The sequence below is a fragment of the Ipomoea nil genome, unplaced genomic scaffold, assembly GCF_001879475.1.
Source record: "Ipomoea nil cultivar Tokyo-kokei standard unplaced genomic scaffold, Asagao_1.1 scaffold3321, whole genome shotgun sequence".
Taxonomy (NCBI): Eukaryota; Viridiplantae; Streptophyta; class Magnoliopsida; order Solanales; family Convolvulaceae; genus Ipomoea; species Ipomoea nil.
Genome location: NW_017619749.1, coordinates 1463514 through 1483925, shown reverse-complemented (window position 1 = coordinate 1483925; position 20412 = coordinate 1463514). Strand labels below are relative to the sequence as shown.

General features: G+C 37.2%; 4 protein-coding genes across 6 annotated transcripts; 2 read left to right on the top strand and 2 right to left on the bottom strand.

Annotated features, from left to right (window-relative positions):
* Positions 1-1195: 1195 nt before the first annotated feature.
* LOC109170425 (lysine histidine transporter-like 8) lies at positions 1196-4505 on the top strand. Its single transcript, XM_019319545.1, has 5 exons — positions 1196-1946; positions 2670-2803; positions 2886-3313; positions 3398-3529; positions 3773-4505. The coding sequence occupies exons 1-5, from the start codon at positions 1579-1581 to the stop codon at positions 4259-4261; spliced, it is 1551 nt and encodes a 516-aa protein (XP_019175090.1). The 5' UTR covers positions 1196-1578; the 3' UTR covers positions 4262-4505.
* A 1149-nt stretch (positions 4506-5654) lies between these two features.
* Positions 5655-6902, bottom strand: LOC109170428 (dof zinc finger protein DOF3.4-like). The gene has a single exon (XM_019319549.1). It carries the CDS (start codon positions 6690-6692, stop codon positions 5991-5993), a length of 702 nt encoding a protein of 233 aa, XP_019175094.1. The 5' UTR covers positions 6693-6902; the 3' UTR covers positions 5655-5990.
* A 6098-nt stretch (positions 6903-13000) lies between these two features.
* LOC109169785 (pollen-specific leucine-rich repeat extensin-like protein 4) lies at positions 13001-14983 on the bottom strand. Its single transcript, XM_019318677.1, has 2 exons — positions 14962-14983; positions 13001-13443 (listed from the first exon to the last, which is right to left on the bottom strand). Exons 1-2 carry the CDS (start codon positions 14981-14983, stop codon positions 13007-13009), a joined length of 459 nt encoding a protein of 152 aa, XP_019174222.1. The 3' UTR covers positions 13001-13006.
* LOC109170386 lies at positions 14951-17550 on the top strand. Of its 3 annotated transcripts, none has more exons than XM_019319477.1 (5): positions 14951-15094; positions 15151-15231; positions 15543-16662; positions 16854-16954; positions 17036-17550. In XM_019319477.1, the coding sequence occupies exons 2-5, from the start codon at positions 15163-15165 to the stop codon at positions 17303-17305; spliced, it is 1560 nt and encodes a 519-aa protein (XP_019175022.1). In that variant the 5' UTR covers positions 14951-15094; positions 15151-15162; the 3' UTR covers positions 17306-17550. The 3 variants fall into 3 exon arrangements, with proteins under 3 accessions (XP_019175022.1, XP_019175023.1, XP_019175021.1); XM_019319478.1 differs by having other exon boundaries at positions 14951-15231; positions 15543-16366; positions 16421-16662; XM_019319476.1 differs by having other exon boundaries at positions 14951-15231.
* Positions 17551-20412: the final 2862 nt, after the last annotated feature.

Here is a 20412-nt window from a genome sequence, read left to right as displayed (position 1 = left end):
AAACTTATTAAGAATTTACTTAAATAAATTTACGATTTATCTCCTCTAACAATTGTTAAGAGGGTTTAAAGTAGTTAAGCTTTCAAGCTGGGAACTTAATGAATCAAAAAAAAAAAAAAAATGAAAAGGAAAACTAAATTATGAAGACCTTCTATGCACAACGTGTATAGACAAGTGGTAAGAATTTGAATGCAAATTATTCAATGAACCGGGATCAACCTTGCAAGGCGGATTCGTGTTCAAAATACATAATTTACATATTGAATTTCACAATTTACACATTAACGGGGTGTTTGGTTGGCATGAATTGCGTTGGAATTGAATTGCAATTCAATGAAATGATAAACTACATTGTTTGGTTGGAGGGAATTGTAATTCCATGGAATTGCAATTCCCTCAATTCATTGAATTGCAATTCATAGCCCCCCCCCCTATGAATTGCAATTCAATGAATTCATGCAAAGGGAAAGGGAAGGAAAAGACATATTTGTCCTTGAATGTTATTATTAATATTATTACACAAAGGGTATTTTAGTCTTTATATCGCTTCTCCCATTTTCATTATTTCTCCCTACCAAACAATGTAATTGTAATTCCTACTTTATTCCCACTTTATTCTTTTCGCACCGAATTACAATTCCTTTTCTCCTTAATTCCTTCCTTCCAACCAAACGTCCCGTAAATATTCACAATTGAAATTATGAACATTAAGTATGTAAATTGTGTATTTTGAACTCAGATCCATCTTGCAAAATGGATCCGAGTCCATGGTATAACTATTGCAACTTGATACTCCCTACGTATCATTTTATCTGTCTTACTTACTTTTTTAATTTGTTCCAAAATAGTGTCACCTTTTTAAAATTGAATATAACTATCACTCTACATTTTCTAATTTACCCTTTTGACTTTTCAAATTTCTAGAGGTAAGTACAATTGTAATCTGTACAAACAACACCTACTTTTGAAGGATAACATTAGAAAGTTAGTAATTTATTTTTTGTTGTATTAAAACTCTTATCAAAAAGCAAGTAAGACAATCAATTAAGGACGGAGGGAGTACTAAGTAACTTGCTATTTGCTTTCTTTAATGATTCTTGGACCATGGTTAAGATTAATTTGACTTAAAAGGAAAAAAGCAAAACAAAACAAAACAAAATTTGTCACCTCACCTCACAGTCTCACACCACCCACCCTGCAGGGTTGCAGGCTGCAGTTGTTGAATAATAAGCCGTGTGGAGCCGCCGCCACCACCACCACCACCATTGCAACCACCTCGAGATTGCTGCTTAGAGCACAGACCAACGGCCAAGATTTCGGCTTTGCTACCTCCCTCTCTCTCACAAACACCATAACGCCGTTCATTTCGGCTCAAACCATTATTGCATGTGCAACCCTGTCCATATTCTCTGACCACCCCAAGAAAAAGTAGAAAGAAACGAACACCAACTAAACAACAAACGAAAAGAAAGAAGAAAACCCATTTTGATAAGACTTGTGGAAAGTTTCTCCTTTTCTCGTACCACGCAATATATAGTATACACACATTGTTGTTGTCTCGCTACTGAGGGATCGGAGATGGAGGAGAGGCCGGAGACGGAGCTAATTTCAATCCCGGCGACGCCACCCGCGTCGACGCCGGAGATATTGACTCCGTCAGGGCAGAGGTCGCCGAGGAATAAGGAGGCCAAGTCATGGACGCCCTCTTCCTTCATATCTCCACGGTTCATTAGCCCCATTGGTACCCCAATGAAGAGGGCATTGATTAACATGAAGGGTTACTTGGAGGAGATGGGTCACTTGACCAAGCTCAACCCACAAGACGCATGGCTTCCCATCACTGAATCCCGCAATGGCAATGCTTACTATGCTGCTTTCCATAACCTCAATGCCGGTGTGGGGTTCCAAGCTTTGGTCTTGCCGGTTGCTTTCTCTTTTCTTGGATGGTATCTCAAACCTAAATCTCCCTCTCCTTTAATTTTCTTCTGTGCCTTCAATTACTAATCCATTTCTTTAATTGTTCATCTAAAATTTACTTGGAGTACAGTGTTTACTGCAACTCTTTCATTTGCTTTTGCTGTTTTGGGGGAAAAAGTTCATAAATGTGCCTAATTTGAGTAGGTTCTTGACTGTCATTGAATTAGTTTCAGTAGGAGCAAGAAAGATCCTTAAAGGTTGAAGCTTGTCTTGTCATTCATTTCATTGTTTTCATTTTCATTAGGATGTCAAGAATCAGTCACTCATGATTCTGTTTTCATGTCTTTTGATATGATACAGTTTTTTGCAGCTTTGTGCTTCATTGGTATTTGCATTGCCAATATGGACTTTTCTTTTCTTTCATGCACTGCATATTCATCACTTTTTCAGTAGGTTTCCACTTTTCCTCTGTTTGAGCATTTATCTGGGAACACATAGTTACAGTTTGATTGTATTCTTCAGTATTAAGCTGAAAATATTGCCTGGATTTAAGAGCCCTTCAAAGTTAGTCATATAAAAGAAGGGATCTTTTAGTGCAGATCTTTGTTTATGTACACTCCATAGTTTATCCCAGATGGTTAGCAGCAATCTAGGTTTCCATTTTATTATGTTAATGGACTATGTGACTTATTTTGATAATATTCATGAAACATAAGTGATTGAGAATTTGTCCTTTTTTCTTGTAATTGAAGGAGCTGGGGAATAATTTCGTTAACCATAGCCTACGTCTGGCAGCTATACACACTCTGGATTCTGGTTCAGCTTCATGAAGCTGTTCCCGGGAAGCGATATAATAGATATGTAGAACTTTCACAAGCAGCTTTTGGTGAGATTGGATACAATAGACCGAGTTTCACTTAAACTTTGAAACGACGTGTGAAATAATTGTGTGTTTTGAAATTTTCAAGGGGAAAAATTAGGCGTTTGGCTTGCTGTCTTCCCCACCGTATATCTGTCAGCTGGAACTGCAACAGCGTTGATTCTCATAGGAGGGGAAACCATGAAGCTGTTCTTTCAGATTGTTTGTGGTTCGGTTTGTTCTTCAAATCCTTTGACGAGTATAGAATGGTATCTCGTGTTCACCTCTCTCTGCATAGTCCTATCCCAGCTACCAAACCTCAATTCAATTGCGGGGCTGTCACTTGTAGGAGCAGTGACGGCCATCGTATACTCTACCATGGCGTGGGTCCTCTCTGTCAGCAAACCACGACCCCCGTCGATCTCCTATGACCCCATTTCCTTGCCTTCCTTCACAGCTTCCGCCTTTACAGTCTTGAATGCTCTTGGCATTGTAGCATTTGCGTTTAGAGGTCACAACTTGGCTCTAGAAATTCAGGTACATACTATATAGTATATAATCCATTTCTTCGACTAATCCTCTATTGTGAAATGAATTTGCTTCTATATTGGCTCTATACAGGCAACAATGCCATCAACCTTCAAACACCCGGCTCACGTGCCAATGTGGAACGGAGCCAAGGTTGCCTATTCGTTAATTGCCATGAGTTTGTTCCCTATTGCCATTGGCGGTTTCTGGGCTTATGGAAACCTTGTAAGTTTTATGGTCATTTCACATTCCATGTGTTTATGCTGCTTGTTCCATCTTTTGTTTTGCTCGTGTATAAGTTATATCCCTCCCAAAGACCTTGTGGTCTACTGGCATCAAGTTGTTCTTTTATGTGGGAGATTGTGGGTTTGAGCCTCAGAGTAGGTTGAGAAAGTAGTTATGAACAGATAACAAAATCAGTAGTACTCAAAAAAAAAAAAAGTTATATCACTATTTGATTCCTTTCAGATGCCGCCAGAGGGGATTCTAAGCGCCTTGTTCGAATTCCACATTCACGATATCCCAAGAGGCCTTCTCGCGATGACATTCCTCTTGGTCGTGTTCAACTGCCTGAGTAGCTTCCAGATATACTCGATGCCAGTTTTCGACAGCTTTGAAGCAAGCTACACCAGCCGCACAAACCGCCCTTGCTCAGTCTGGGTTCGCTCTGGTTTCCGAGTGTTCTATGGGTTCTTCTCATTCTTCATCGGGGTTGCACTCCCGTTCCTCTCAAGCCTCACCGGGTTGCTAGGAGGACTCACTCTCCCCGTCACATTTGCCTACCCGTGCTTCATGTGGGTGCTCATAAAGAAGCCATCCAAGTACAGCTTCAACTGGTACTTCAACTGGATTCTCGGCTGGTTAGGCGTGGCTCTAAGCGTGACACTCTCCATTGGCGGTATTTGGAGCATGGTGAACAGCGGGCTAAAGCTAAAGTTCTTCAACCCTCCTAGCTGAAAAGTGGGTTTTACTCAGTGCACATTCTTGGATAGTGGTTGCAGGCTTATTTCGTCGTCTTAAAGAAATGTGGATGGAAAGAGACAGCATGGGTGGAGGCTGCATTGTATCTGTTTACTTTTGCAATAATGCATAATTTTGATCTGATCATGTCTATGTAGCTACCAAAATCTTTGTTTATTCTTATGCTTTTCCCATGAAATGAAATGCTGTTTGTTCCAAGTTGAAGAACAATTTGGCTTTAGATATGGTTCGTATACAATATATTCCAGGGCCAAACAAGAATATATGCAATCTTTCTTATCCACAATTGTCCCTGCCTAACCCTTTCTTGTCAATTGGATTATATACCGTACATTGTTGAAAAACATAGATTTAAATATAGACCCAATTTTTTTTACCTTAAATAATCAGATTTCATCAGAGTATAGTAGAATCCGGGCTCACGCAACTCAAATGTAGAGTATAGTACCAGTGGCAGTAGGTCTACCTGCCTTGCTGGCTAATTCCTAGTCGCAGTAGCATTCATTGCACTTCTACCATTTTCCACTACTGTACCAAACCCCAACACCCTTCTTTCTATGGTCGCACTTGGCTGCCCTCCATTCTTCCTTTGCCACAATGCCACCAATTGAGAAGGTGTTAAAGAGAAAAATTGATGAGAATCAAGCTTATTATGATCATTTGTCTACTAGAGTTAATGAGATTGACCACTTTAACACCACACAATTAATCAAGAAAGCGTTAGTCAGAATTGGTAAAGAATCAAGTTTAAGATGGAGCAATCTTGGTAGTACAGTTGTTAAGTTGGTTTCCTTCTTTTGTGACCCTTTATCCACAAGAGTTACAAGACCAGATCTATTAGGGCTACATCCACACCCATAGATAGTAAATGAAGACATCGGACAGAATTAACTCACTAGTTTAAAAAATAGTATTTGAGAGAAAATATTAATGTTTAAATTTTGGAAGTGAAAGTGTAAGAATTATATTTAAAATGGACAAATCATTTATACGTACTAACATTTGACCTTGTGTGCATATCACTTAAACTACTCCGTATTTAGTTACCTTAATTTATATCTTCTCAAATGCTCTAGGATATGGGAACGCCTTGGGGTTGAGGATTCAAACTTTGGGAGAAAAGTAAATGGAAGTAAAAACACTAATAAATGTGATTCTTTAAAATGACAAAATTGTACTATAAACACAATAAAATACAACGTTGCACTCTCTTGGTTTCTAGGCCCCCACACGTTCTCATCGGAAGTTTCCAAGATGTAGCAATGAAAAGGCATCACTGTCAACTAAAAATATGCCCAAAGCTCCCCCACCGTGTAACCGAAAGTAGAAGATAACTAGATATGAACATGTTGGGAAGACAATAGTTATATAAAACAAGCCAAGAACCAGATTCTTTTTTCATCTTAAACTCGTCAAAAAGATATGATTTTTTTAAGCATTTACATTAACAAAAGCTCCTGTAAAATAACAAGGGAAAAATAAATCTACAGTCACACCAATCCGAAATCCAGCACAAGTAATCGATGAAATAGTTTTAGGTAGCGGTACCTTAATTACCAGGACTAATGATAATTAATAATAATAATAAAGAAACAAGAACCAAAACATGATTAACAGAAGTCGGAGTTTTTAGAGTTCAAATTCCTGTTATACTAAACTACTAAGAAACAGAAGCGAACTTGTTTTTGTTTACCGCGTACAATATTCAAGATCTTCTGCCCGGCGCCGATATTGCGAGGTCCGGCCAGCCGAAATAATCTCCGCCGTCACCGAGGGTGCCGTCGACGAGACCACCGCCCATTTGCCACGTGTTGCAACTTGATGAACCCACGGGCCCACCCACTGTAGGCCCGCCTCCGTTCACATTTCCAGAGGGAGCTGCACCTACTGTCTCCGCGGGCCAGTCCACCATGCCCAATCCGAACCCGAATCCATGCATGCCGGCGTCTCCGAGCCCGAGGCCGAACCCGCCCAGTGACATGAACCCAGCGCCATCGCCGCCGACCGGGGAGCCCAGTAATGACGTGAAGCTGGCGGTGCCGGGGTCCGGCACCGCCTCATTCAGGTTCACCTCGCAACCCGACCCGGCAGAGTGGAACGGCTCCCGAGGCGGCATGTCAGGAGGGGATGAGGCGGCGAGGGTGTTGGTCCGTGGGCGCTTGTTGGAGGGCTGCTTGCGGGTGCCGCCGCCGACGGGGACGTTCCGCAGGGTGCCGCCGCGGGTCCAGTAACGGCGGCAGGATTTGCAAAAGTGGCGAGGCTGAGAGAGGTTGTAGTTGTTGTAGTAACAGAACTTAGTGTTCGTAGAATCGCAGCGCGGGCATGGCAGATTCTCCGGCTCCGTTGACTTCTGCCCCGCCGTTCCCGTCATCCTCCCCGGCCGTCTCTCCCCGCTGTCGGAAGACATTTCTGTCCTTCTGTTTCTCTGAATCTTCTCTTCAGGTGCTAAGCCTTGGAATTTTCTGGGGTTTGGCTTCTTGCAGCGATTTCAGGCGAAATGGAGGAATGGAAAAAGCAGATTGATAGTGAAGAAGACAAATATTTGTTTTTGGTTGAAGAGCTTGAGAAAAGACACAGTTGTGTTTGGATTAGAGTGGCGAGTAGAATTTATATTCAGAGAGAACCAAGGGGGGGCCTGACCCGCTTTCCTAAAATCACTCTTTTCTTGCTCAGCCTACTTTTAGGACTAGGGAATTCTATTAAACAATTTAATTATTTACTAATTTATCCAAATTTTTTTATATGAAACAAATCATTTTTTATATGATTATTTATTTTTTTGATTTAGGGTATCAATTTCAAAAATAATGAAATATAGTACTTGTCATTTTCAAATAAAAGTTAAAGCTATTATATAACTTTTTCTAAACATTAAAAAGCAAAAATTATATGTATATAATAAGGTATAATATTTACTATTTAGTGGTGTACTCAATGTATCAAGATAGAAAGAATTGTGTGTTATAGTGATTAAATGTTTGACGGGATAGAATTTGTGAACCGTTGTGAAATCTTTTTTGAGTGCAACATGTTACGGAAGGAGATTAAAAAGTAAGAGTTAAGCATGTGTTTAGAGAACATAACATGATTGCATATAAACATGTGAAAACTTCTATTTTGCAAGTTAGAAAATTTGAATGATTCATTATTCTGTATTTTCATAATAATTTATGAGAGAAAATATGATTGACATAATTAATAATTTAATCTTATGCTATATTCACAATAAAAAAAAAATAAGACTCTCTTATTTATCTTGAAATTTCTCCTTTTAATTGAATAAACAAAAAGTAACAAAAACAAAAACAAGCAAACAAACAAAACAATAAAATATGGTGTAGCAAATCATTATTCATCCAAAATCAGCGGGGGGTTGCTACTACTTTTGTTGGTATGTACAATGATGGCTAATCTAAATTCCTGAATCGTGGATTGATTATTGGGTGCTACCATTTGAGCATGCATAATGCATTCTTTAGTGGGTGCATTACCACTACTCATTATCCATTAACTATTCTACTTTTTATTGCATCCGGCTAGTACAACGGCGCTCAATAATGCTTGCATGGTGTTAAAATTTAAGCCACTAATAACTAAATCTTGATTAAAAAAACACTTTATGCCAAAATCTTCCATCTTCATGACAAACGGTTTCATCATTCTTTAAAACCTTATCTTAATGCTTTAATTATCTAGCTACAATATAATACATAGTATTGAGGTGATACTAGTGATTGAGCGATCAACCTAGAGCCTTAGAAGCAATTGGTCGGTCTACAATCAAAGGATTGGTCGGACTACTAGTCTTAGATTGCGACAGTGTACGGAAGATTATTCGAGTGTCCAGAGGATTATATATTGAGAATAAGGGTAACGGGATATGGAGATCTCTCTTAAATGAGAATTTAGAAACTTGTTGCTTAGTCTAGATCACTTTTCCTATTCATGTTTTAAGAAGTTTCTAGTTCATTTTTGGTAGAGTTGGCTTTAGAGATTTTTTATTTTATTTTATTGTAATGTGATCACAGATTCCTCGGACTAATCTTAAACTCACATGACCTTGTCCCTATAGTTATTGTTGAGGTAAATCACAAGTCGCGCAATCAGCTCACTGATTAGACCATAGTCTTCATGTGTGCACAAAGGATCCAACCTAGACCTTCTAACATCCTTGTGCCTTTTTTTTTTTCATATATATATATATATGTTTATTAGTGAGATTCAAATCCTAACACTGTCGCATCCTGTCATGACTTTTAATTAATTTAGGTGACGAACCAACTACACTAAATCACATGGGGCTATGGATTCATTTTCTATTTTGTACAAATAAACCTCGTGTATATATACTCTCCCGTGGGTGTAAAGTATATATAAATTTCATGGAACTTTGGGCAACTGAGGTAGTACTATTGTTCTAAGTCTCCTTGCATTCTATTATTCAACCCTTGGTGTTTTGACTTTGTTTATTGACGATAGTGTTGACATGCCATCGACAATTTGTTAGTTGTAAAACATCACATAAGTTTCAATAGTGAAATTATAATATGAGAACGAAAGTGCTATTTCATACATCAAAGAACCTTAGTGTACGACAAGTTATTAGAGATCAAGACCGGAAGCGCCACCAAGAAGAGATATGACACTTTGTTACTGATTGATCAAAATTGATCATGTCATATACTTTACAAAATGATTTAAGTTAATGACACAGTTGAAAAATCTTTTTATACTAATTATTTGTTTGGGTGAAGACCTCCATGTATATTCATAAACCCCGTAAAAAAAAAAACAATTATAAGTAAATATATTTTAAATAAACGTTATAAATCATTAAATAACCTATACTAATATATTCTCTACCAAAATTTCGAGATTGGAGCATAATGATTCGTAAATTAAAATAGGGAGAGCGGGGAGTTGGGGCCGGGTGGGTTATGGCGTGTTGAGCTAAACCACCAAGAAGGCGCATGGAAAAAGGAATTAAAATGCGAAGGGGGTTTTTGGGGATTAGAGATTATAGAGAGTAGGCGACAGCATAATTGCTGTCGGGCTAGCGTGGGGGGCAATAATTGGTTCACTTTCGTCTTCCTATTCCTTTTCGATATGCGCATCTCTTTCTCTCTGCGTATTTGCCGGATATCTCGGCCTCTGCAATTCTTCTCTTCCCACTGTCCATGATTCTCTTGCCCCCTCTCATCTCATCATCCCCTGCTGCCACCACTTCCCACTTCCCCCTATTATTTTACACTTTCTTTTTTTTCTTCTTCTTCTACTGTACAAGACGACGACTTCACAGTGCCTGCATGTTTTTTGTTTTGTTTCTTTTCATGATGTTCTTCCCCTTCACTTCCTAGTACGAGTTTTGTTTATGTATGACCAATTGTTTAGAATAAATCACCATCTCAATGGTCAATAAGCACACTCATGTAGGAGCTGTCTATTCACATTCTTATTCATGTTAATTGGTCAATTAGTTTATGTCTGTCAGTTATGTACAACTTAAAATCTTAGATTAATTTATCTTATTATTGTGATAATGAGAGAATGACACAAAATTAAAATTTTCAAATATCTTGTCAGCCAAAAAAATTGATTCTTTTACAAATATACCATGTTGTAAAAATATTTCTCTAATAGTGGATCAGATAATGTTAAACCCAACCAAAAGACATGTATTGTGGGATGGGTTGAGTCATAGTAAGACTAACTCTGTGACTGATCTATGTATGTAGTCGGAGACTCAGACTTGTATTGAAATGTCTCTTGCACTGCGATTCTCTGAGGCTACTGCTGTGATGAAATGTCGCTTTCAAGCCAAGGGTTATTCTCTTTCTTCTGCTATAGTACAGTGCTGTTCTTAATTTTTTCAGTATTTGATTCTTTTTTTAACCTTGTACCCTGTCCTGGGGCTTAAATTGTTCGCCTGGTTGGACCATCATGGCAAGGCTAAAACCGGGATCCAGAGAATGAATAATGGCATGTGACAAAGGACATCATTAATTCCATCAAAGGGACCCTAGCAAACGTTGAGAGTTTGAATAATGTTTGTTGTTGGTGACCTGTGGGGATGGTGATCTTTCAAATCATTGCGAATAAGCCTGCGATTCTAGCTAATTGACCACGCCACTCTGATTGAAAATCTGGGCGACCGCCACTATTGTTTGACGAAACGGATCGGAGCCAATCTCTTGCGATTTCGCGACGACGTTTTGCGCCACGAAAACCATTCGCCCCAAGAACCGGTTTTTGTTATTCTTATTCTCGTACGTGTGTGGATATAGATTTCAAGGTTGTAGTGATTTTTCTCTCTCTGTGTCCCGGTGGTGCGTGCAGTGGGTGGGTACACTAAATGGAACAAAATTTCAATCAACCCAAGTAGGACGGCTTGACCATTTCCAATTGCTACAATCACTGCAGTTCCTAGTGCTGCCTTCTCTGGGTCCCGCCCGCTGTACAACTTCTCGCAAACAGCCATCGCTATTCAGCATATACAGTTCAGTTAGTTTTAAGTGTTAGATTGTGAAAAAGAGCACAAATTGAGCATTGACTATCATAATATGGTGGACTCTTTGCAGGCATTAGACATCGATTATTCTCTTCACTATCTTGTCAAGTTAAGATGTGGCAGCTTTTATTGTGAGAAAATTTAGGGTGTGTTTGGTTCGCACATAGTAATCGAAATGGGTATCAAATACTTGGTAATGGTAATGAGTTTTGGTGAAAGTATTTAACATGTTTGGTAGTAGGATGGAATGAGAATGATTACTAACAGTAGTGCTTTAGAATAAATAAGGGAATGAAACACTTATTTTATTTGGGTATGCGTTTTTTAATTGATGGGATATTTGAAACCCATAATAGTGTTCTAAAAACCTATCAACCAAATAACAACAATCACTTTCATACTCATACAAATTCCTATTGACAAAATCCACCAACCAAAGACACCCTTAATAGTCCTTTAAGCTTGCACATACAACCTAGGTAGCGGTGAAATGGTGATTTAAAGAAACACTAGCCTTATAATTTGATCTTAAGACACTAGTCAATGGATGTTACTTTTACCATCCCATGGAACTCATAATCATTGCCACTTATTGCAAGTTTACTTTTATCACAAGTGAGGATTATCTTGCAGGACAGATTGGAACAACTTCTTAAAAGGCTAAATACTTTTGCAACAAAAAGGTTTAAGGCTTTTATGGTTTGTCAAAAAGCATGAAACAGGAAGGATAGATATGCCATGATTTCAAGCATACATTCGCGAAAGAAATGGGTAGACATGTTAGGAGATTTTGTGATTAATGTGGCAAACTTTGTGGGCAAACATGATAACATAGGGATCTAGACATGATTCTTAACACCACAACATTCAAATTTATCTACCATCCATATATTCTTCATTACAAGATTTTGAGTTCAAACAAGACTCCCGAAATTTATTTGAAGTTGAACTTTGAAAACCAGTCTGAGGCAAAGTATTATCACACATTATACTTCTTTACATGAAAATAGTTAATTGAGTCATTTTTAAGAGCATGCACATAAACACTGTATACTTGTATAGTGGTTGATTTTCAAAAATTAAATTGCACAATATTATCACATGTCATATGTTATACAAAAATAATTGATTAAGTGATTTTAAGCGGGCGCGACAAGTGTAGCCCACATGTATTATTTATAGTACCAATTTGCATTTAAACTAAGCATGATGTACTAGTGGTTTTCAATGACAAGCAATTCTAACTGCATGTAACACATAACTCTGACACACTTAAATTTGGAAATGGCTTTGAAGGAAGAACATGACAAAGAAGGAAGGTGGAGTAGGGGACCAGGCACCAAAAAGTCAAACTTGAATGGCACGAATAGTTACATGCCAAATGTGAACTATCCCTTTCGCAGTAAAGATTTATTGACAAAATCCCAGAACAAACAAAAGTTAATTAAAGAAAGGATAAGTTTTGGATATGAAAAACAAAGAAGTTAATGTTCAAGTTAGAAACTTTGTTGTTAGAAATATATCCAACTTCACTGCTTGGGAATAAAGATATATGCATGTTGTTATGGATGAACACTAAGATATCTTTTTCATTTGATATGATTCCATCTACAGCAGACTTGAAGAAGTACAACAGGATTGGATGAACTTCATCAACTATCTTTCTAATTCATTTGATATCTAAACTTTTATATTTTTGGATTTTCCTACTCTTAAACTAACACTAACACAATCTAGCGACATGGTATTTAATATCCTTTGAAAATAGGTGGAGGTGGTGAGACGTAAACTGCACCAATATCTGGAGGAAGGTTAACATCATGGTAGTGCGGCAGCGATGGGGATTTCTGTTTAGGTGTCGGTGGCGGCAGAGGGGGTGAATAGTGCCTTTGTGGCGGCGGAGGGGGTGGAGCTAAAGATTGCTTTGGTGGCGACGGCGAGTGTTGCATAGGAGGTGGTGGAGGGGGTGGCGGCGGAGGGGGTGGGAATTGCTTTAGTGGCGGAGGAGGCGGGGAGAACGACGGATCAACCTTATGAGATTTCTCACCACTACATTTCGCCTTGCAATCCACCGATTTGCCCACCACCTTATGACAATCTTTTTGAGCCCTCTGATTAGATCGTTCTGACAAACAATAACTTTTATCCTCTAACAAAACCTTTTTTCTTAAACTGGAACCACACCATTTCTCCTCCCTATTAAAATAATTATACTAAAACCTAAAATTTTTCAAATTCTGCAGTCTACAAATCTCCTCCGGGACAAACCCAGTCAAAACAATCCCAGAAACATCCAATTCCACAACCTTCTCGAGCCCACTAAACCCCTTAGGCAAAATCCCAGAAAACTTATTCCCAGCACCACTGAAAACCGTCACATTTTGCAGCTTCCCAATCTCCGGCGGCATACACCCCACAAGATCATTGTTCAACAACACAATTTCCCTCAAATTCGCCATTCTCCCAACGCTGCTGGGAATGCACCCTTTGAAGTTGTTGTTAGCCAACACCACAACAGACGCCGAGGAATTCCCCATACTTTCCGGGATGGTCGAAGAGAAGCGATTATTATTCAAGAAAATCGCGTCCATCTCTTTATAAAACTGTTCCTCCGACAACTTCCCTTCAAAGTTATTGTACCTCAAATTTACTACAATTATTATATTATAGTGTAAATATATTAAGTATTTTTTGTTTGAATTTAGAAGTGAATATTTAGCTTAATTGAATGATGTATAAGTTTAGAATGACTCATAGACTTTTAATACTTTTAGATTAAAATGTAAAAATATTACATTTTTCTTTTCTTCAAAAGTAATACACTTTCTTTATAAGTGACACTTTATTACTTATTAGTATTTTTAACAAATTCAAATTACTTCTTCGTATATGATTAGGAAAGTAAATAAATTCAATTCGATCGTAAATTTATCAGAAATCAGAAATAATAATAAAAATAATAATATTTCTTATCTTTTTAAAGCCATTGTGCAGTTGATCAAATCATTATTTGGGTGCATGCCTTTGAGTTAAGTTAGAGATCAGATATTACATGTGCAATGGCAGATCATCCTCCCATCAACATTTAACGATTTTTTGTGTGAACTTGTCCATATTGCAATTGCAAGTACATTAGGTGTGTTTATCCTTTCCCTAATTTTGTTGCTAGTTCTTAAAGAAACTATGGTGAATTTGTATCCATTTGTATGTCTCCTATTATTATTATCCATTGCATGGTATATTAGTATTTTTGTTGCTGTTAAAGTTGGGAGGGAAATTAAAGAGTTATCGCCAACTTCTCAAATTCAACGTATTGAACAAATATGCCAACAGTTTATTTTGGGAAGATGGTGTGTTGCTCTAGGATTAGAAGATGATGCAAGCAATTTAAATATAGTTGAAGCTAGACTTTATGGACTTGGTTGTTGTATTTTCTTAGCATATTTTTCTCTGTGTTCCATCTAGGCTGTGGTTAACTTGACATGGAGCTTGATCAAGTCAAATGATGATCATAGGACTTCTGACATTATTATTTTAATTGTTTTTAGTTTAGTGTTCAGTGTAAGCGCGTATTTATTATATACACAAATGAAGGTTTGGAACAAAAAAATTTCCATTGCTTTGGCAACTGCGGTGTCCATTCATCCAGCTCCCAACCTAGAATGTGAAGAGGCCGGGGTATAAATTATGTTTGTTTTTTTTTTTTTTCTATTTTATGAGTCATAATTATTTAGATTTTTTTTATTTTTTATTTTAATTTACGAATTGATTTGTAAGAGTCTTTGTTAGAATGAAATTTTATAATATCATTAATTTTTTTTTTTTTTATAACAGTTATCAAAAGATTCTGAATAATTTTTAAATTTATAATATCAAAATCCAGCATTTGCATTTAAGATGATTACAGTTGAAAACTTACAGAGATGCAAAATAAAAAGAAAACAAAATGAACAAGCAATAATAGTCTCTAAAGCCTGATTTATATATATAAATAATTTCAATTATAATAATCTCTAAACTCTGAAGCCTAAAGAAAGTGGGCCAACGGTTATATCGGACTACCTAGTGTATAAAGCCCAACATTAAAATCTTCAAAATACTGTCGTGGCAGTTTGGCACAGAAAGCAAAGCTGTCTGGAATTCCAATTTTGACTATAATCTTAATTACTATAATCCGAATTTAACGCCATGATGAAGTCTGTATTTAGGGTCTCGGGACCCCCTGAATTTGATCATAATCCTCGGTGTCTTCAGGAGACATTGAACAGCGTAACTGGGTATTAGCTACAGCCGCAGAATCTTCGTATAATTGTTTCCGCCGCCGATGAAACACGGGACTCCGCTGCTTCTTCCTCCGCCGCCGCCTGGTATGGAAGCCAAGCTTCAGGTTGGGTGGCGGTTCTTTAAAGTCATGGCCTCTGGTTTCCAGACTAAACTGGTATGTATGTCCCCTGCCTTCTGATCTTCTTTTAAATTCTGGGATTCGATCAAAATCTCTCCTTTTCTCACTTTTGCTCCTTCAAGAATTTGTTAAATTCTGGGAATTTGTGGTTTTTTTCTGCTCTCCTTTAATCTGAGATTCTGGGTTTTGTTCTGCTCTCCTTCAATCTGAGATTTTGGTTACAATGCATGTTATGATCGTCTCTGTATGTATTCTGATATTCGTTCTTTTCTTGGTGAATAAGTAAATGCTAGAGCCATTGTTTCTTTTAGTTAATCTTCCTTTTTATTTTTATTGTTTGGCAATAGACTCTGCCGCCAATCGTCTGTGAAAAGCTTGAAGGGGATAAGGTATTAAAAACAGCAACATTAATCACTGAAAAGGGGAGATGGGATGTGGGGATTGGACATGGCAGCCAAGGGAAGCTTTACTTTGAGAAGGGTTGGGAAGTTTTTGTGCAGAATCATGGCTTAAGAGTTGGGGAATTTGCAGTATTTGAATACATAGGTGGTGGCATTTGCTTCAATGTTTCTTTGCTGGATAAAAGTGGCTCTGAGAAAGTGTTTTCCCAGTCAGAAGAAGAACAGAACATGGCTTCTAAGCTCAATCCATTAACTCAGATAAGCCAAGATGAAACACTGCCCCCTCTCTCAATTGAAATAGCTAACATTGATGAAAAAGAAGGTGAAGATGTTGCTATCAAGATGGAAGAGGATGAAGACATGATAACTTATCACCTTAATGCTCGTCTTGCTCCGTTATATGCCATATTAGCTGAGATTGACAATGAGGACCTCCCTTCCCGAACAAATATTCATGAAGAAAGAGGGCATTCCCGAGTAAATAAACGTAATGCAGATCAGGAAAGGAATAAAGAGAACTCAATTGTTGCCTTGCCAGCTGAGATAGACCGCGAAAAGGCTTGCCCTTCCGAGGTGAAAATTCAGGAACAACATGCCATCAAGGTACCCGTGAAATCTGAGGTTGCAGATGAAGTGCCTTTACAAATAGAACTTGGGAATCCTGGAAAGGGCAAACGTTCTGTGAAACGCAAGAGGGATGATAAAACAGTACCTTCTCAAGTGAAAATTCAGAAACGTGATATCAACAGATGTTCTACGAAGCAGAATAGGGACGATGATAAAACACCTTCTCAAGCAAAATCTCAGAAACATGATTTGAATAGGGATGATGATAAAACACCTTCTCAAACAAAAGCTCAGAAACATGATATGAACAAATGTTCTGTGAAGCAGGAAACGGATGATGATAATGCACCTTCCCCAGCAATAACTCAGAAACATGAAAAGAACAAATCGCCAGTGAAGAATGACAAGAACAAAAGTAGTCTGGAACAGGAAAATCACAAAGATCAAGTCCCTTCCAAACCGAAAGGATGTGCACAGGACAAGAAGGGGGACACTAAAAGTAAGTTATACTGTTGAATGAATGCATGATTTTAATTCTCACAAGTAGATGAATTACACCTTGAAAACAGAAACAAAATAATTCTCGAGTTTCATTCTCTGATCTGCATTATTAACTTTTAGCATATTACTCTCTACACACAATGTCTTATTGGAATAAAATACAGTTGAATGAAGTTTGATTTTTGGTAGGAAAAAGAGAACGTAAGGTGAATACATCTTCCCCGGAACAATGTTTGCAATTTTCAACATTAATGAAGCCATATCATCTCCGTAGCAGATCTCCTTACATGGTAAGTTTTCTCATCTTTGAAGAATCATAAAAAAATTTCCTTTACTGATTACTGACTTCAATTGATATGTGTGAACTTCAGCATATACCTGCAGAATTCTGTGTAGCCAATGAACTGTACCAAAACGCAAGAATAACTCTGAAAGGTCCAAGCGACGAGAGGCAAGTTAGCCTTAAGGTTTGCAAAGGTGGGAGGACCAAATACGCCATCATTACCCGGGGTTGGCCTGAGTTCATTGCAGGGAACAATCTCGAAGAAGGAGATACTTGCATCTTCAAACTCCTCAGAAAAAGAAGCAGTTTTGATGATGCTGTTGTTTTAGAAGTTGAGGTTCTCCGAGCATCAACCTAGGTTACATTCATTAATTTGTGCTTTGCTGAATTAAGATTCGATGTTTCTTTCAAAGAATTTGCATTTTCTACCATCGTCGCTAGATCATTTTCCCCAAGATTTTTAGGTTTGATTAGGCTTAGCTTGCCTTCTTCAACTTGTATATATGGGATCGGACTTCAAGAACATAACAGCTATTTTTACTTCTTTAATGGTTTAATTATCGGATGATTGTGGAGAAGTCGTAGAGTTTGGGTCATCCAATCCATGATGGGCAAGACAGAGACACAATGCTTCAAGATTGTAAATGCATATATCCATGATCCATCATTGAAAAAAAAAAAAAAAAAACAAGTTTTACGAATTCATCCAAAGCTAAAATATAGTAATTCAATCATTATTTAGTTGTTTAGTACTTGTAGTTTGATGATATCTCTGTAACATTATAGGTTTTAGGCTTTCAGTTTCATCAACTACTGATAATGCATGTTAGACTGTATTCATAAAAAAATTATTTGGTAATTTTTAACTTGGGAGCGGGATGAATTGAAGCAGCGGCTGCAGAAGTAATGGAAATCTTTTTGTTCCGATCCTTCATTTGTATATATAACAAATGCGTGGTTACAAATGCATTATAGACAACTGCACACAAAAAATAGTTAAATACTTGGGTAGGAGATGTGATGGAGGAGGAGGAAGATGATGCTTCAATTCTGCTGCCATTGTACATGCAATATTCGTGATAAGTTTAGGATTTGATTTTGGTTAGGAGTTACATATACTTACTTTCCTAATCATATAGTAATTCTACCAAACATAGAATTTGGTTTTAGGGAAAATGACTCTTTTTCCCCCTGAGTTATATACATATAGCACTTTTCCCCCCTTAATTATTTAAGTGGCTCTTTTTCCCTCTAAAATGTTAAATGGACATATTTACCCTTAAAATAAATATTTAAAATAAATATTTCATTTATTTTTCTTCTCCAACAAATTATTATTATAATTTGGTTCAAACCAAACAGATACTATAGCAACCAAACCAAAATATTCCAATAACAATTTAGAATCAAAACGCGATATTTAGAGTTTATTAAAATCGCAAACCGGAATGGCCGGTTCATGTTCCGAACTAAAAATAAATAAAATACATTTATTGTTGAATTTAGACTATTTTAAAATAAAAAATAAAATAAAATTTTAAAATAAAAACGGTTCAAAATTGCGAACCGGATCCGGAACCGCCGATTCACGGTTCATGATCCAATTTTTTTGGTTCATAAATTTAATAAATTGAAATCCAAATATTAGGTTCTAGATTTGAATCATAACCGAAAACTTTTAATTCGATTGCTATACTGTCCGGTTCAGTTCGAACCGAACCGTGGTCATTGCTACATATACACAATAATTTGTTGGAGAAGTAAAATAAATAAAATGTTTACTTTAAGGGTAAAAATGTCAATTTAATATATCAGGGGGAAAAACCATCACTTTTAAAATAATTGAGGGGGCTAATGTGCTTACATAAATAATTGAGGGGGAAAAAGTGCTATAAGTATATAATTTAGGGGGGAAAAGTGCCATTTTCCCTTGATTTTATTTAAGAATTGAATATATTTAATTTCCTAATCATATATTAATTTTTCCAAACTTTAATAACTATACCATTATTAGGACTGTCAAGCATTTTGTGCTCAGATGACATGAGATCGAGCCTCAGTGGAGGCGTTGTATGTTGTTTGAAACATACTACAATGTAATAGAGTGACTTGTGCAACAACAACATTTATTCAAGTATCTTCAAAAGGTGTATGTTGTATGTTGTTTGAAACATACTACAATGTAATAAAGTCACTTGTGTAACAACATTTATTCAAGTATGTTCGAAAGGGTTGAGAAAGTAATCATAATCATCCTTAATTAGCATTTAGATCTTAATGAAAACCTTTGCGCCAATATTCCCGATAACAGTACTGTTAAACCCATTAGTTAAAGCATTAATATTCCCGATAAGTACTATTTTACAACTTCATTACCCTGGGTTGGCCTGAGTTCATTGCAGGTAATAATCTTGAAGAAGGAGATACTTGCATCTTCAAACTCTCCCGTGAAAGAAGCAATTCTGGTGCAAATCAAATTCAAACTAGAAACAAGATCGAAAAGGCTTGATTCAAGTCCAAGCTCATGTGCGCGGGCACGAATGTCGTCCGGAAATTGGCTGACTTGGAGGAGACTGAAACCTAAGGCTCTCGTGTTGAACAGCAAGAGCCAACGGTTTGACTGTTGGAAATTAAATTCATCCGTTACGGAATTAATTCCAATTCTGATTTTGAATTAAATCTCAACATAATGGCCTTGCTGTTTAGGCTGGTGTTTGATGTCCTACATCCCTATATAAGAAGGAGTGTAGCAGCAGTATTTCCACACGGATTGAGAACACAGAAATTTTGTTTTCCTAGCTCCAAAATCTCTGCTCTTACTCCATTCTTGAAGCTGTGTTTTGCCTGTGCTCTTGTTCGCCGGGTTCGTTCGTTTGGGTGCTCAAACGTCGGACCGTTGTACGTTTGGGTGCTCAAACGTCGGACCGTTGTACGTTTTATCCTGAAAAACCTAGGTCACAACACTCCTAGCACTTTTGGGAGGTGACAAATAAGATTTTAAGAAAATAAAGGCACCTCGCCTAACTCGTATTTCTTCTTTCTTCCTCCCCCCTCTTTCTTGTTTTGGATTATGCTCTAAGCAAAAATCCTCTTTACTTTCTTGTTGATTGGAGTTATAATCTGAGGATTATAAGTTTCATTTTGGTTTTTGTTGATATATATTGATATATCTTTTCATAGATATATATGTATATATAACTTTTGGATCCGTTTTATATATATATTTATGTGTGTGTATATATATATATATATATTTTGGATATTATATCCAATAATATTTTATATATATTTTTGTGTGTATATATATAAATATTATTTTTGGGATATTAAATCGATTTTGGTTCATTATCACCAACCAAAATTTACACCTTGGGGAAAGCAGCCTGAAGCCCTCTACTTCACCATTGAAGAACCCGGACAACTAATGTAGTTGACTTCCAAACAACACAAAATATACATTTACAC